A 17,150-nucleotide genomic window follows, 5' to 3' on the forward strand; every position below is an offset into this window, starting at 1 on the left:
AAACCTTGAACCTCTGCTGCTTCATCAAGCAAGTGGGGAAACTGGGTGGGACGGAATACGTATGCCTGTGCTGGGAGCCAGGATCTGGTTATTGGAAGCTAATCTTAAACCTGGCATTCACAGGGCACCATCCTGTCAATTTGGGGTATAATCTGTAGTCCCAGTCCTGAAAACCAACTGCCTTACATGGGCACTTGGCTAATGAGGAGGAAGGAGCTATTGTTATGGAATAGAAAACAAATTGAGCTGAATAAGAACTAAGAACTTCCCAAAGCAGTAGTTCAACCAACCCACCAAACCAAGTCCAAGACTGGGTGTCTCTATTTCCCAGGCTTTCAAAATGTACATGTCTCCCCACAAATGGAGTCTGGCTTTCATCCAGGAAGGAATACAGGGGGAAAGTTGAGAAGGAAGAACTCTGGGTTGTCAGAGGAGGAGTAGAGATCATGGGATGACTGGAAAAAAGCAACCCTGGGTAATGGGTATATGATCAAGAGGTGAAATACAACTTTATGCCAAAGGGAGAGTGGAGCGTCCTATTGGTGGCAGAGGATGAGGTGACAGAGGAGAGAGTCGTGTGAGAGGAGGGTAAAAGGACCAGCGTACTGTGTTCTAGAACCCTGTGTACGGGGTCAAGTGATGCTGCAGAAAGATAATCCATGAGGTAGAGGGAAGTACACGGGGTGGTCACATGGGCTGCATTTTCCCAGGTGTGTGTTGGGGCAGAGTCTGGAGCTTGGGTATTACATGCCACTTGTGAAGATGATAACAGGATGACCAAAGGCACAGTGACCAGTTGGCATTTATTAGTGTAGTTACTGTTTGTCACTGTAGTAAAAGTAGTGGAGGAACCAAGACTTTGTTATCACAAAGAAATAAATAAAGCTTATTTTTAGGAAAATTCTAACCGAGTAACTGAAATCTAGCAGTAGCACTAGAGGACCCCAGCCTTGTGTGAGGAAGCTGGGGTAGAAGTCATGATAAATTCTACCTAAAAGGAGCTTCCACTCACTACCCCCTGCCCCAGCTCCCTGGCCAGAGCTGATCGTGGCTGCAGTTACAGAATAAAAGGAAACCTAATGAAAAATGTGCTAAAACACTTGAGAATACATGGACTCGGATCTATCAGGGGGTTAGCTGACCATGATCAGACAATCCGTTCCCCCCACTCCAAAGAAGTTTAAGCGGGAGCTTCTCCAGACCGCTTCCGACTAATGTGCTCCAGGTGTGCATGCTCTGACGTATCCAAGTCAATCTCATACTTGGCTAGGATCTTGAGGATGGGCCTCAGCTTCAGCCACCACTGTTCCTTGGGGATGCGGTGCCTACAGAGGAATGAAGCAGAAATGATTTAATCTTTCAGCATCCCAATCATAGGCTTATGGGAAGAAGTTGAGCAGAAGAGGCTAGATTTAGGGCATGGGCATCAGATCTGAAGTAGGTATGACTACAGGTGTTACTCCTAAGAGAAGACAGTGAACAGGATGGGAAGAGTAGGTCTTGAAATGACCAGGGAGGAAACCACTCCAGGAAGAAGATGTACTCACTCGAAATCTGTCTGTTCCTTCAGCTCAGTCACTGGCTGAAAGACCAGGGCCCTCTTACGCATCCCCAGAACACAGCCTGAGTCTGGGGAATTGGCAAAGATCCGCCCTGCAATAAGGAATGGTCAATCAGCTTCTATACTGGGGAACCGGCCTCTATGGAAGGGCTCACCCTCTTACCCCACCTACCATTACGGTAACTCTCTTTGATTTTCCCAGACATCCAGTTCATAGCCTTGGCGCCCATCTTAGTGGCAAAATTCCTGTCAAATGGAGTTGGGCTCCCACCCTGGGAAAAGAATCATAAAAATTACAGAGGGAAGGGGCTGGCCTAGTGGTGTAGTGGTTTAAGTTTGTGCACTCTGCTTTGACGGCCTGGGGTTCGGCTCCCAGATGCAGACCTATACACTGCTCACGAAGCCATGTTGTGGTGGTGTCCCACATACAAAATAGAGGAAGATTTGCACAGATGTTAGCTCAGGGTCAATCTTCCTCATCAAAAAAAAAAAAAAAAATTACAGAGGGAAGGACTCTAATGAAGTAGCAGAGATATCTGAATACACAGAACAAAAGGAAAGAATGGGCCCCTGGTTTACAGCCAGAAACAGGAATCCAGAAGTCTAACTATTAAGGGAAATCCTGAAACAGGGCCAGGAACCATGGTGAGCTGGCCCAGCATATTTGGCCATTTATCAGGTACAAGAGTAACTAGTTAGTTAAAGGGGATGATTGGTCTCACAAGTGCCTCTTCTAGCTCCATAGTTGCCAGATCCTGTTCATTTACTTCTAGTCTTACTGGCCACTCAGTCAATTCCCTGCCCCTCTTCAGCCTAGCAGCTTTTGTCAGTCACCATCATTGATGACATGGAAATGTTCCTTGTGACCCAGTCTGGAAGCCCTTGGTAGCACCTCAGAATAATATAAAACGTCATGCAGATTTTCTCTGAACTAAGCGAAAGTAAGTGGGAAAGTGGGAAGTAAGGACAAACAGGAAATAGGTCTTCATACTTGATCCAGTAGTACCCCATTCCTGCGGGGGCTGATAAGCTCATTCAGACTGAGATATTGGAAATTCATTTGTGGGGAGAGAAAGGTCAAAGGTTGTCAATGCCTAAGAGGCATCAGCTGGAGACATCTGGAATACAAGAGGCCTCAGACCACTAGTACCATCTGTGAGTGAGGCCTAACTTGGGTGAGGATTGAATGCAAGTGGTAGAAAGGAATTCCTTTCCCCTGGAAACACCAGTTAGTGGAGATGGAGCCCAACACGAGCAAGGAGGCTGTACTCATTCCACAGGTTCCTCATGAAAGGCAGCATGCATGGTGTGGTGGGAAGAGCATTGGACAAGCTCATTCTACCTGTCACCCAAGCTCGATGAGTGTCCCTGAAAAAATTATTTCTCTCTGGGCCTCATTTTCTTCATCTGAATCAGTAGTTCTCAACTAGTGATGATTTTGCCCCCCAGGGGATATTTGGCAATATCTGGAGATACTTTTTACTTGTATAATTCGGGAGGGAAGTGCTACTGGTATCTAGTGGGTAGAGTCCAGGGATGCTGCTAAACCATCCCACAGTGCACAGAACAGCCACCCACAAGAACGAATTATCCAGCCGAAAATGGCAATAGTGCTGAGGTTGAGAAACCTTGCCCTAAATGAAGAGGATGGACCACATCAACTCTAAGGCCACTTCCAGGGTAAAGATGTGATTCTATGACTAGAAGATTGCAGGCCCATGCTCTGTGGCGGCACTGAGAGCCCCCAGCAGACTGGAGGCCAGTGGGAGCCTCAATGGCTGTTGGGGGTTACGGCCGCCTGGTGAAGGCCATGACCGGGGGTGTCATCCCTACCTGCTGCATGTGGCCAAGCACATTCTTCCTGCTGTCGAAGATGCCCTTGCCCTCCTCAGAGTACAGGTTGAAAATGAAGTCAGTGGTATAGTTGTCATTGCACTTCTCATTCCTGCCAGGTAGAGACCAAAAGCCTGTGACTTCGGCTGTCTCCCCATCCCTCCACCCCCTTTCTGCCTTTGTGGATTTTGTTCTTCCCTTTTCTGTCTCCTCCCGTGGTTCTGGTTCTCTCCCTCTGTATCCACAGATTCCTCAGGGTGTCCCAACCATGGACCCATTCTGTGGCCTAGGGCCAACCCTGACTACTTTCTCTCTTCACTTAGGAACAAACCGTGCATGAGGTACCTTAACACCAAGCCCCTTTTCACAGTTGTTTTCATCTTTTGCACCAGATGTTCAACATTCACCTGAAAATGAAACGGTAAATCCTAAGCCTAGCTGGGAGCGGATAAGGTCGGGCAAGTGCATAGATCTCTTCTTCCCCCTAGGCCTCTCCAGGAGGGGAGAGCCACATGGAGGGGGGTTGTTTACAGTCAAGGGCCTGAACTGTGCCGAATCCCTTTATGAAGTTCAGAACTGACTGAAATTTAAATGAAGGCTCCAAATGAGACAGGCAGAACTGGAAGAGGGAAAGTTCGAGACATCTGCCGTAACTGTCATTGTTCAGCCCCTTTATACCTGCTCTCGATTTTCCTTTCCAGGGGTTTCTGGTTCCTCCTCCCTCAGAGGGCTGACTCTGTTTTCAGTGTCGATCTTTAAATGGGTGGCTTGTATGTAGAGCAGTGAATCACCTGGGAGGAACCAGCCCCTTCATTTGGGCTTTGAGCTGGGGATGAGGGAGGAAGACACCCACCCTCCACTCTTGGCAGGGGTTGGCTGGGTTCTTGGATTAGGGAGTCCCCTCAACCTCCCTCACTTTGTGGCTCTTTTTCCTCCAGTTAACTGGGATCTTAGAAAACAAGGATCAGATGGTCCCCCTGTGAAACAGGAGTCAGAGCCCCACCGGAGGTGAAAGGGTATCCCCCTCAAAAATGGAATGAGAAGGGTCTGCTTTGCTAGCAGGGAAATCTGGAGGGCAGCGTGATACAGTAGAAAGATCACCAACTTTCTCAGTCAGTTAAACCACCTACGCACTTAGGAGTTTAGAAAAGTTTTTTAACCTCTCCAAACCTTTCTCATCTGTAATTTGGAAATAATATCTCCCCTGCATGTCTGTTGTGAAGATAAAATGCAAAAGCGCATGGAAAGGGCTTAGCAGCATGCTGTCCCTCTGAGTGAACACTCCAACAGAGGAGCTGCGGTCATGCATGCGCGGTCACGTGAGGGACGCCTGCTCCGTGCTCTGTCTAGTCTTCTCGCAGGACTCCACAGACCAACTGGCTCTGTCCTCATCTTGAGCTGAGGTCACTGTGGGGACAGTGGGGACAGACAAGGGCAGGGGAGAGCTACCTAGCAGGCTCTGGGTAGCCATCTACCTGCAGGTCTCGAATGGTGAAGGGCTCCTCAAAAATGTAGGCCGCATCAGCCCCAGCTGCCAGTCCTGCCATGGTGGCCAGGTAGCCACAGTAGCCACCCATAGTTTCAATGATAAACACTCGACGTTTGGTACCTGCTGCTGACTGCTTGATACGGTCACAGGTCTGCAAAGACAACAGGTCATAGTCAGAAAGACAGTCAGAGATCTGATTCTTGTCACTTCTCTGGCCCTTGCCACAACCCACCTCTGGAGCTACCTCCTCCCCAGGCCAGCAGGGCCCTGCACCTCATCAAGTTCTTGCCTTCAGGGATGGCAGGCAGATGTGCCAACCACACTGTGAACTCCTCTCCTGGGGAGGAAGCTGCACCTACCCTTTCTGTTGCTCAGAGTAGGGAAATTAGGTTGCATGACCTCAGAAAGAAAGAACATTTGGTATGGAGAGTACAGATGCATTTCTAGGTGAGAGGACACACAAGATGAGGAGAATGAACACCCCAGGTGGTTAAATAACGTCTGTATAAATGCCTGGGCCCAAAGAAGTGCTTTTCAAACACTGCTACTCGGTTGAGACAAAACAAGTGGCTCACTTTCCAGGACCAGACTCAGTCCAGGGAGTATGCTCCTGGCAGAAGGCCCAGGAAGCAGAGGGGGCTCTCACCATGCAGATAGTATTGAGTGCGGTGTCAGCCCCCACACTGAAGTCTGAGCCAGGGACGTTGTTGGAGACCGTGGCAGGGATGACCACAAACGGGATGCAGAGCTCGTCGTACTGCTTCCTGCCCTCCATCAGCTCCAGGCCCCCTGTGTAAGCCTGAGGAGAAGAGGGCAGTAAGGGGAGAGGGACAGGCGGGAGGGAGAGCAGGAGAAACGGGAGAGGCACTCACCTCGAAGCCCCCAATGATGACAAGGCCTTGAATGTTAAACTTAGTGATGTTGGCACTGATCTGCTCGAAGCTCTTCTTGGGTAGAGTCCTAGTTGATTAGGGGGTGGGAGAAGTGTGAGGTAATGGAATTTGGGGAAGAGACAGCAAAATTAGCAAAATTGAGGGAGAGAAAAGCTAGAAAGCTGGAAGGCGCTTTATTTATAATTTCCTGACTCGTGCCCACTCCCCTACCCCACCCCTCATCCCTGTCCAACAACACACACTGGGCTCTGAATCCCAGAGCTGCTATAAGACGTCTGGATGAGCGTGTGTGCCCTCATGGAAGCGACAGTGAACTTGTGGGCTGAGGACCCAGACAAGAGTGGTGGTCAAAGCAGACCATGACCTAATGAACTGACACCCACATTCCAAGGGACACCTTTAAGGGGTGGTTAGGAGGAGACGCTCCTGTAATGCCACTTACCTTTTAGTCCCAAGTTTAGAACCCCCTTGGCCAGTCCAGCCCCCAACATAGCTCCAGCCAGCTTCCTCGATCTGCAGGGAAAGGTCACACAGGTCTGCATCGTGGCCTGACATCACTTCTTGAGTTCAGACCCCACCCGACACCCCCCTGGTTGGAAGAGGAAGACCAGGCATTGGCTTTTCCCCAGCTCACTGAACATCTTCCACCCTCGCTGCTCGTTCACAGATATTAAGCACCCACTTATGCTGGGCACTGTGCTGAGCTTCGGATAGAGAATTAAATAAGACGTGTTGTTTGGAAAGGGTTCGTGTCAGCGGCTCCTGCCTGTTCCTACTACCCTAAAATTAAAAATCTACTTCTGCTTGAACCCTGAGAAGAGAGAAAGGTGGTGAGGGACAGGGGAAGGAAAGAGAATGGACAGGTCACCGGCTACCCTTCTCCTCCCCGTGACTGCTCCTTGGCCCCCAAGTGTGCGCCTTCCTTTTTGTCCCCATACCTGGCCCTTGGCCAGGCCCTCGAAGCCATCGTGCACAACCAGCACTCGGTTGCCCTGGATGAGGCCAATCCTCACAGTGGAGCGGACGGCAGCATTCATGCCTGCAGCCGGGGCCCCCACATTCATCACGGCCACTGTGTGCGATCCACTCTGTGGAGAAGGAAGCAGAGAGGGAGCAGGGGAAAGAGGGAGACAGAAATCCCAGCAGGGGGAGGGGGGCCGGTCAGTAAGGGAGGCTGAACTCTGAGTCCCTTATGGTCCTAGGATCAGGACATCTGCCTGACAACTCACACCTCTCCCAGGGACCGCCGGCCCAGCTTGCTCCTTCATACGACGGAAGCAAAATTCTATCACAAAACTATAAATAAAGCTGCTGTCTCTGAGCCCAGATACCATTATATAACGAATCAGAGGCCTTCCAGAGAAGCGTTTCCCAAAGTGTGATCCTTGGACCACCTGCATCAGAATCCACCTAGGAGCTTGTTAAACCCATATATGCCTGGCCCCTACCCAGATCTGAATCTCATCTGAGGGAGGGCCCCAGGAATCTACATGTTTACTAAACAACCCAGAAAATTCCCACAAACACTAAATATTGAGAACTTCTACTCCAGTGGAGGAGGTGGCTTAAATACACTTAGAAGTGATTATTCAAGATTTGCCAGGGGAAATAATACATAAGCCCTCTTTCCCATTCCTTGCATGCTGTCTTGTCAGCCCTGAATTGGATGTGGGTCTTGGGTTAGAGACATCCAGGGTACCCTAAGAACATGGGGCTGGTATCTGGAATGGCTAAGAGAAAATTATTTTCATAGGGTCAGGGCCTTAGACTCAGCACTGAAGATTACAGTGGGGCAAAGAAGTTGGCAAGGCTGTAGGTTGTACGGATTAGGGGTAGCACTTCATAAAGGGAGACTGGGGGCAGGGGAGTGTTAAGAGGAGAGAGTATCTCGCCAGTACCTTAGAAACGGGGGGTCTGATGTGAGCCAGAAGCTTGTATACCTCCCAGTTGTTCATGAAGCTCCTATGAAAAGTACAAAGAGAGAGAGGTGTCCTCAGGCCACTCCTCATGGCCAGCAGCCAAGGGGATCTGGTCTGAGGTTTTGCTCCCAGCATGACGTTCTATACGGCAAACCTCTAAGGACACAACTGGGGCACAGCAGGGATTGGGCAGGGGCTGCCAAGGGGCCACTACTCATCAGACACTACCTGAGCACTCTGCTCCCAGGCACTGTGCTCAGCACAACAGAGCACCCCTTGCCTGGAGAACTTAGCATCCAGCTGGGTCCACACATAGAAATAACAGGTTACAAAGGGCAGGGAGTCAGGAGAACACCCCTGGGATGAACTGAGCCTCCTGGTCACCCCACGACTAATTCTCTTGGGGAAGAAAATGTTGCAGAGACAACAGGGAGAGGAAGAGGCAGAAGCCCCTGTTTTGGGTCTGGAGCCATGTCGATTTTTGGCTTCATTCTGGCATCTGATCTCTAGCTAGCGAGCTTCCATTCATTTCCTCACCGGCCTCTCAGCTTCATGGCTTCATCAAATTTCCTCTCATCCATGGCCCTGGTCACATCTTTGGTCTGAGGGAGAAGCACAGCAACAGTCACGACTCCAGGGCAGCATCCTGCACAGCCAGATTTCCATCCCATAGTGAGACCCTGCCCGTCTCCGGGCTTGCGACTGGATCCTGCTCTCCCTACACTCCAGCTTTTCTATGCTCCCCAAACTTGCACAGAAGGAGAAATGTCTTTGTTTTTCCTTAATTTTCTGAGTAATGAGCAGCAAAAGGGCTGATTCAGTGCTTTATTTATTTGAATATGGGCAGAGTGGAGGAGCACTCACAGAGAAAATAGCACCTTCCCCCATTCCACACCCAGGGCCCCCGCCTCAAAGTAGCCACTGAAGTAATGAGTAAATGAGGAAGATCTTGCAAATACAGCAGTTAGAAAGAAAGGCTGGTCCTTGCACGTGCTTCCCAACTACTGATTTCTGCTCTGTGTGCCAGGGCTTCAGCTTTGGGGCTTTTAGAGACACAGTTGCAAGCAAGGTGGAGCTTGTCTGAGCTGTAGGTCACTAGGCCTCCTAAGTCTCAGAGAGAAGCAGGCCAGGAGATGGGGAGCCAGCCCTGAGCATTCAGACCAATCCTGAGAATCAGGCCAGACACCTCAGCTCCCACCACACTGCTCACCCTGTGGGATCCAAGGGGTGATTCCTTTATAATAAGAGGCACCTTGTCCTGAGCACTCAGCATTTCCAGGCGCTGCATCAGACCCTCTACATATCTCCCTCCAACCCTTATAATATCCCGCAGCGTGAGTACTAGTAACCTCGTGTTAGTTCAGAGAAATATGTGCAAGTAGAAATCAGAGAGAGATACAAGCTAACCAGCCAGAACTTAATAATATTCCCATGCTTCTAGTACAGTTTGGAGAGAGATTGCATTTCTCTTCCAATAAAGACATGATGAAAGGGTTTGAGGTTGGATATTATGAGATACTGGGTCTCACTACTAGGTCAGATGTAGTCTCCCATCTTCTTTGGGCACATTTTACAGATGGCTATAGCTCCCATGCAAAGCCCACTGTGATCTTTCTCCATATGTCTCTTACTACACCATGCTGCCTGTCCATCTGCTCCCGTCCCAGAGGCCTTGGAAGTTGGTGTCTCTCCCCATAAGCTCCAGCTCAGACAGAGGCTTAGGGCTGTTAGGAACGGGGTTGGGGTCAGTACTCACCACCTGGACACACTCCATGAGGGGCAGGCGCACAGCCTGGTTACCAGAGAGGCTCACCACACAGGCTGGGGTGTCCGGGGTCGCCTCCAAAAGTGCCATCACTGCTTCCACACCCATCCTGCTGCCCTGCAGGAACCCAGGGAGCAAAGACAGTCTGGTTCAGGCCGCCACATCTTGGCTTGGCCTGGAGAACCGGGCACTCAAGGCCCTTTCCAAATCACAGGGTTGAGCTCCACATTTAAGGACTGCAGCCCAGAACTCCCTGGGCTTTCCCTCCCTACCCAGATTCCATCTAAAGCTTGATGATTCGTTGTCCTCTTGCCATCAGAACCCCAAGGATTCTACCTGGTTGCAGAGAAACAGATCCACTATAGTGATCAAGGGCATCACTGGGGCTTAATAATATTCTCTTCTTATTGATAAAACAAGGAAGGTATTGCCTTTCTCTTCCAGTGAAAGTAGGATAAGAGAGTTCAAACTGAGTGTCTGAAGTTAGGTCTTAATAATTTCACTAATGCTCAAAGCTCTAAGATCTTAGATCTCACCATCGGGGGAGCACACAATTTCCCACCACTTTTTTGCAACAGAAAAGAGCTCTTGAGAGTATGGGAACAAGTCAAAGGCCATTACAGTCCAGAGGCTGGTGGCAGGGCAACATGACCAATGGTTTAAGTCTCTAAGCTGGTGAAGTGCAGTCCTGCCTGGAAAGGGCAGCAAGTTGAAGGTTCTAACGTGTGAGAGCCACACCTTACCATGACTTACCAGGATTCGGTCAAAGGCCGACGGTGTCCCACCTCGCTGCACATGCCCCAAGACAGTGACCCGGGTGTCATATCCCAGACGCTTTACCACCAGCTGAAAGGATGGAGAGAGAGACAGAGAGGGAACAGAGTCAAGGAGAGAAAACAAGCAGAGACTTAGATAAACCACGGACAACTTAGCCTCTTATCTTGTAATGATTCCTGGGTGGGAGGAGACCAGGGAGCAGGAAACCTGGAACGATGTGCAGAAGGACTAAGAGAAGACTCAAAAATCCCCAGGGAACCAGGGGTCAGGGGTAGTAAGGAGCCAGAGGCCTCTCTGGCTTTATTCATACTAACGTCTTTGATGGATTCTGAGGTGATTGGTTTCCCATTCTTGTCAATTGCACCCTCAGCAACAATGATGATGTTGAGACGAGAACCACGGGTCCTTGTCTGGTCAGAAACAAGGAGAAAATTAGTCAGTGTTATGAAACTGATGAATAGGAAATGAATCGTCAGTGGAACAGGGTGAAGGATTTTTTTTTTAAGGGCAAAATAAAGTGCCAGTACCTCGCTGAGCCGGCGACAAAGGTGATCCTCCCAGTCATCATCTGGTGGACATTCAGGAATAAAAACCCAGTCAGCCCCACAGGAGAGAGAGGTGACAAGGGCCAGGTATCTGAGATGAGAGCCAGAAGCATCACGCTGGGAGCTACACTCCACAAATAGCCTCACCCATACCCAACAAGTTCACCTAGTCCCCATAGCTGGTGAACGGTCTGAGAGGCCTCCGCTTCACTCTCAGGGTGAGGGTAAGAGCACCACTGAGACAGCTTCTCAACGAGATTCTGTCCCTGAGAGCGCCTGCTATTCACGCTCACCTGCCACAGTGCCTTCCAATGTCAGAGCACTGTCTGTCCTTTCACACTGCATGTGTGCCTGTGCACGTACACACATGTACACACATGCACACGCGGTTATGTAAGGGAGGTGGAATGCAGACAAGAAAAGCGGACCACATCAAGGGGAGTACAACTCCTGATCTGCTACCACTGGGAGACCTCTCTGGACTCTCCCGGGAAGAGGAAAGGGCTATGACTGGTCCATGGGATAAATGAGTCAAGATAGGGGTCTTACCCACAGTGCCGGCCCATCACTTCTAACACGAATGTCCTCTGGTGGCTGCAAGAGACACACATGGGACTTACACAGTCCAAGTGTCCCTATGGCCAGGATCAAGCCACCACCCACATCTGGGCCAAGAAACCTCTCTGGGAGATGCATTTATACTGCTAGGCCTCCCAGCAGGTTTCCGAAGAGACCAGGAAGACCCAGGGGAACATTTTAGCCACGGGATGGCTAAAACACGGCAGTAAAAGGTGTCAGTACTGAGGCTCTGTTCCAGGGAGGGATGGGGTCCAGGAATGGAAGGAGAGAAGGGGAAAAGAAGTGAAGAAGAGAGGACTCAATTAACCTGGAATCCTCTAGGATTACCCTGGGGTGCACTGTGACCCTCCACCCTCCCATTCTCCTACATTGGCTCCCCCACATCCCCTAACCTCTGAGCATGGTGATGATGGCCTCCACAATCTCGATGACATGGTTGGAAAGGGTGGCTCAGGTTTTGGGCATCCTGGATTTGCCTCAGTCTGGACACTAATTATTTAGGAGACCCCACAGGTATTACAGACCTCAGAGCTCCATGTCTGAACAGTGGACTAGCAGTGGCAAGAGGCAAATCTCCCAACACTTAGAGAGCAGTGCAATTTCAGTGCTCTACGGATAATTCTTAGTTAAAAATATTGTTCTGCCCAGGAAAAATGGTCATTAGAGTCACCATGGTTCAAACACTTCAATCTTCTCTAGCCCTAGCCCTTTAGCCTGTCCCAGCTGCCATCCTCCTACACTGCCCACCTCTACCACCCCCCGCAAGCCCCCTTACCTCTGAGCCGTAGTAGTGATGGCATCTACAATCTCCATGATCCGGTGGAGGGCAGAGTCAGTACCAATGGTCATATCAGTGCCGCAAAAGTCATTGTCAATTGAGCCAACCAGGCCCACGATGTTCAGGTAGTTGGACTTCGTAGCCTCCTCAGCTGTGATCTTACCTGACAACGGGAAGCAAACCAGGAGCCACCAGGTGAGGTACCCGGCATGCCTAAAGAGCAGATGACTGCAGAGAGAAAGAACTGTAGCCAATGTAGCCAAGAATTGTAAGCAATGGCAGAAAAAGGAGGGCAAAGACTACCTATTTGTGTCAGGGTAACGGTTCTCTCCAATGGAATGGGGGGTGTGTGTGCACATGCACAAACAATACTGATGAGAACAATGTCTCACCTGCTTTCTGGAGGTCACTCAACAAGTCACTCCACTCAGAACGGAAGGTGTCAGCCCCAGTGAGGCTACCATCACCCCCAATGACACACAGGTTGGTAATCCCACGCTTCACCAGGTTGTGGGCAGCTCGGAGTCGTCCCTCTCGTTCCCGAAAGTCCTTGCACCGGGCACTCCCAATCACTGTGCCTCCCTTTGGGAAAGAGGTAAAAGTCAGCTCCCCAGATGACTTCTGGGGCTCAACATGCTAAGATACTCCCTATTCCAACACTATGATGGGCTTTCATAACCGTGGGGCTCTCTAGGAAGTTCCCTGACATCCTTAAGAGTCATTTGTCCTTCCAAAGGAAGGGGAAATGATGCTGGCTGAGATTTCACAGGGTCATTCCTATAGTCTGCTACACCTCTTAGAAGACTGCTGACATCAGCCCCTTTCATTGAAGCCTTTACAAGCAAAGTGTTTACCCTCAAAGAGAACAAGAGAATACATACATGCCTGTTGGCTTTTGGAATAGTCTCTATGTTTCACATCTTCTTAATGGTATAAGAAGACTTAGCAGTGACTTCAGTCTCTGGAAATTCTCCCTAGTGGCCTGACATTATTGGATTGTGTTCATCCCAATGTGCTTGGTAGTATTTTCTCCCTCTCTAACACACCATGATTTCTAATTGCAACCGGGCACTGCCAATCATTTCCCCTTTGCTCTTTGGCATCTATGGTGCTAGTGGAAGGAGCCACAATATCCAGGTATTCACAGGAAATATAGCTCTGGGTATAGAAAGGCTTAAATCCCCAGGGGCTTATGGAAATCCCAAGAGAAGTAAGTATACTTACAGTTTTCACAACTCATGTAAGCTCCTGGCATCCATGACTTTGGGGGTATTAATGGAAAATTCTGGCTCATTCTCAGACTACTTTATGGCAGGCACCATTGCCTGTATAGAACATTCACTAAGCACTGCACATTAAATTTCTTCCCATGGATTTTAGGGGATTGAAGTAAAGAATGGGGATATAAATGTAATTTGTAGATTTTTCAATAAATCAGAAAATGGATATATAGTGACTTAGAGAAAGGAACAAAAAGGTGGATACAATTGGGATAATCTTGGGGTTTTTTTGAAACTCTAAAAGGCTCTCTTGGTTCCCTCTTCCCTTAAATGGTCTGGTCTCAGGTCACCTCATCACCATCACATGAGGACTGGCAGATTTCACCTCTACCTCTGGCTCTGGCCCCAGGCTTCTGGTAAGGTTATTTTCAGGGCCAGACCTTTCCCGTGACCCCAGAGCAGGACTTGCTTATGTGCCAGTTCCTCAAGTCTTGCCTATGACCTTTTGATAAAGAGCAAACCGTCCTGTGATCACATCCCCACCCCTCATCCCGCCCCAGGAAAACAGGCTGCTGTTTTCAAATGCAAAGAGTAAAAGGCACACATAGCCCCTCTCTTGCCACAGAATCTCTTCACATTAAACCACATGGCAGGGAACTTGGGAAACCATGTGCCCAAACCAGATTGGGGTGAGACAAGGGCAGACAAATACAGGACAGCAGTCCTCTGGAACATACCAACTGGAGCATCATCGAAACGCTCTCCCAGGTAGCCTCCCTGATGTAGTCTCCACCATCCACCAGGCCTTGATAACCCTGTGAGACACATTATACCCATTCAGCCTCTGCTAGGCTTCCCCCTAAACTCCCAGGATTAAGACAGGATCCCCGGGAAGAAGTTCTCTGAGAATCAAGTCACCTCCTGCCATTACTGAGTCCTGGCTGCCTGTGAGACTTATCATGTTTAACACAGTCCACAGAAGGAGATGCTACCTTTCTCAATACCCTCTTCTAGGTTCTCTCATTCTTGAAACATGAGGATGTCCTTCCTAATATTTAATCTTAATTCCTCTGGTTTTTGGCTCATCCTATTTCCTTTAATCTGCTTCTCAGGAGAACTAGATAACAGATGGTTTTGATAATAATAGAGGAAAAAGAGAGGCGATGTTGGAAGGAAGTGGGGAGGGAGAGAAATGTGACTTGAAAAGATAAAAGACTATAAAATTTGAGAGAAGGTAGATAAACCTCACAGAAAGAGGAGTGGATGAAGAATGAGAGGGGACCGAGAGAAGGGAACCAAAGAGGAGTTAGGACCTCAGAAAGTTAGGCAAACTACAGAAATCCAGTGAGACGCTTCCCTCCTAAGGGTCTGTCTCTGGATATACTAAATTTGCTGTGAAATACTAACTCATTTCAGCTTATTTCTCTGTTTTGAGGGAGATGAAGGGAAGAGACAGAGTTACTTCTTCCTTTAAATTGAACAGGCAACATGAGGCCCCCGCGTGCAGATCCCTGGGTCCCACCATCATTACTGGAGACAAGAGTGGGGAGGAGTGACTCATGGAGATAGGGAGCCAAGACAAATCAGACGTAGCAATGTACCTGGGAGGTAAGGAAAGAGAAAGTGGGGAGGGGGAGCAGAAAGCAGAGAAAAAATGATGGAGAACAAAGTGGAGAACCAACCTCATGGACAAAGAAGACACGGGCACCAGTGAAGATGCCAACTCGAACCACAGCCCTGACAGCAGCATTCATACCTGCAAGGAGGGAAGAAAGAAGTCAGGGAGAGCTTACTCCTAAGAAAAGCAGCCCTGGACTCCATGACATGAGACAATCCTTTTCTTAGGCTTTTCTCTGAATCTTGAACACTCCTTTTATCCAAGTCTTCTGGCCTCCCCACTAACACTGAATTACTGCATTCAGTAATGTCGCTCCGGATACCCTCATTGATCTCCCCCCAGCAAAAAATAAATCCTGTCTTCCCTAAGACTTTTCCTTGCCAGGGCAATCTGGGGAATAATAAACCTGAATGCTTATTGTGGGGTTAGACACTGCTAAATGCTTGTCAAACATCATCTGATTTAATCCTATCCACAACCCTGGAGTTGCCTTCATTTTACAGATTTGGAAACTAAAGTTCAAAGGGGTCAAGGGCACAGAGCTAGTACTCTTAGAAAGCTCAGATTTGAATCCAAGTTCTAAAATGCTTCAACCAACACTACTGACCTTCACGCCCTGCCCTCCTAATCCCAATGGCTGTACTAGGTTTTTCCTTCCCTTCTACACCGAATCTAGACATCCAGCTTTGGTAGGCTTTTCGAGACAAAGACATGAATCTCCGAGGCTCAGTGACCTGACCAGTCACAATCTGCTCACGAGTGCGTCCATTGCTGCCTGGTGGGTTCTCCCATCTCCACACATACACAGCTTTTTAGTGTGATTTGAGTTGGTGTACGTTCCAATGTGTACCACATAGCTGAGATTCTCTGGCTCTCATACTACCAGAAGAGGCTGTCACCAAGTGTGCAGGCAGAATTAGTGGAGACTATGCTCTCACTGCCTCCTCCCGTGACCCTGTCTATAAGGTGTGTATGAGGAACTTTAAAAGAATGCTGTAAATTACTCTGTTTCCACTGGGAGAAGCAACTAAGCCTAAAACCGAGAGGACAGCCTTTCCCCCTTTTCCCATATGAGTATTATCCCTCTCCTGGTGGCTACTCAATGACAAGAACTGTCTCTCCAAGAGTACTGTGGAGGAGCTAACCTGCCACAATACACAACACGTGGTGGGGGTTGTGGGCACTCCACATTAGAAACCATGCTGGGCCAGCCCCATGGCTTAGTGGTTAAGCGCGCACGCTCCGCTACTGGCGGCCCGGGTTCGGATCCCGGGCGTGCACCGACGCACCGCTTCTCCGGCCATGCTGAGGCCACATCCCACACACAGCAGCTAGAAGGATGTGCATCTATGACATACAACTATCTACTGGGGCTTTGGGGAAAAAAAATAAATAAATAAAATTTAAAAAAAAAAAAAGAAAGAAACAATGCTACTGATACAGTGCTAAGCAGAGCTTCACTGGTGAGATGGAAAACATTCCTGGGTCTTGATCCCGGGAACCCTATCCTACCTTGTAATGTGAGGAGGGGCTCATGGTGATGCTCAAGGAATCTTAGCGCCATGATGGATTAACTTGTTGTGAACCATTTTAGCCACCCTCCCTCAGATACCTCAGTATATATTTTTGTTTCAATCCAAAATGTATTCATATGGTTAGGTTAAGGTTAGCTTAAAGTTAGTCTATCCTTAACCCTGCCTGGAGAAATATCAGATACCAGTGAGCACTTGAGAAGCCAGTAATTGGAAAAATCTGCAGCAGCAGAGTAAAATCCGTCATGAACTACTGCATAATGCAAAGCTATCTGGAATGGAATACAATCAAAGAGACCAAAATGTTTGTTTTTGGGAGGGTTTCTTGCAGGTTGAAAAAGGTTGGTATTACACAGCTATAAGTTCCAAATCAAATTGAAAGTCCATTCACTCACTGAACAAATACTTAGTGAATAGCTACCATGTTCCTGGCACTATGCAGGCACTGGGGATAGAGCAGTGAACAACATTGAGTCTGAGGGTATACAGATTAAGGATTTGGTAATGGTCCTCAAGACTTGTGAAGAATTATAATATGGATCCTTATGAAGGAGATTGGTACAAAATGCAGTAGAAACAAGGAGAAGGAGCATCTAAGCTGCCAGGAGGAAGTCAGGGAAGGTTATATAGAAAAGATAGCA

At 48.8% G+C, this 17,150-nt stretch overlaps 1 protein-coding gene across 4 annotated transcripts in view; it reads right to left on the bottom strand.

The window, feature by feature from the left end:
• Positions 1–784: 784 nt before the first annotated feature.
• The window catches only part of PFKM (phosphofructokinase, muscle), a 39,233-nt gene continuing 22,867 nt past the window's right edge, over positions 785–17,150 (bottom strand). For all 4 annotated transcript variants that reach the window (XM_058558392.1, XM_058558395.1, XM_058558393.1 and 1 more), the window contains 21 exons: positions 15,042–15,115; positions 14,097–14,174; positions 12,532–12,721; positions 12,137–12,302; positions 11,332–11,376; positions 10,765–10,873; positions 10,552–10,647; positions 10,214–10,306; positions 9,452–9,577; positions 8,233–8,297; positions 7,675–7,738; positions 6,715–6,864; positions 6,219–6,289; positions 5,756–5,843; positions 5,530–5,682; positions 4,870–5,034; positions 3,740–3,801; positions 3,395–3,506; positions 1,734–1,833; positions 1,548–1,653; positions 785–1,325 (listed from right to left, as the gene is read on the bottom strand). In XM_058558392.1, coding sequence (XP_058414375.1) covers positions 1,181–1,325; positions 1,548–1,653; positions 1,734–1,833; positions 3,395–3,506; positions 3,740–3,801; positions 4,870–5,034; positions 5,530–5,682; positions 5,756–5,843; positions 6,219–6,289; positions 6,715–6,864; positions 7,675–7,738; positions 8,233–8,297; positions 9,452–9,577; positions 10,214–10,306; positions 10,552–10,647; positions 10,765–10,873; positions 11,332–11,376; positions 12,137–12,302; positions 12,532–12,721; positions 14,097–14,174; positions 15,042–15,115 — 2,258 coding nt within the window. In that variant the 3' untranslated portion in view covers positions 785–1,180. The remainder of the gene's footprint in view (positions 1,326–1,547; positions 1,654–1,733; positions 1,834–3,394; positions 3,507–3,739; positions 3,802–4,869; positions 5,035–5,529; positions 5,683–5,755; positions 5,844–6,218; positions 6,290–6,714; positions 6,865–7,674; positions 7,739–8,232; positions 8,298–9,451; positions 9,578–10,213; positions 10,307–10,551; positions 10,648–10,764; positions 10,874–11,331; positions 11,377–12,136; positions 12,303–12,531; positions 12,722–14,096; positions 14,175–15,041; positions 15,116–17,150) is intronic.

The sequence above is a fragment of the Diceros bicornis genome, chromosome 17 (assembly GCF_020826845.1).
Source record: "Diceros bicornis minor isolate mBicDic1 chromosome 17, mDicBic1.mat.cur, whole genome shotgun sequence".
NCBI classification, from domain to species: Eukaryota; Metazoa; Chordata; class Mammalia; order Perissodactyla; family Rhinocerotidae; genus Diceros; species Diceros bicornis.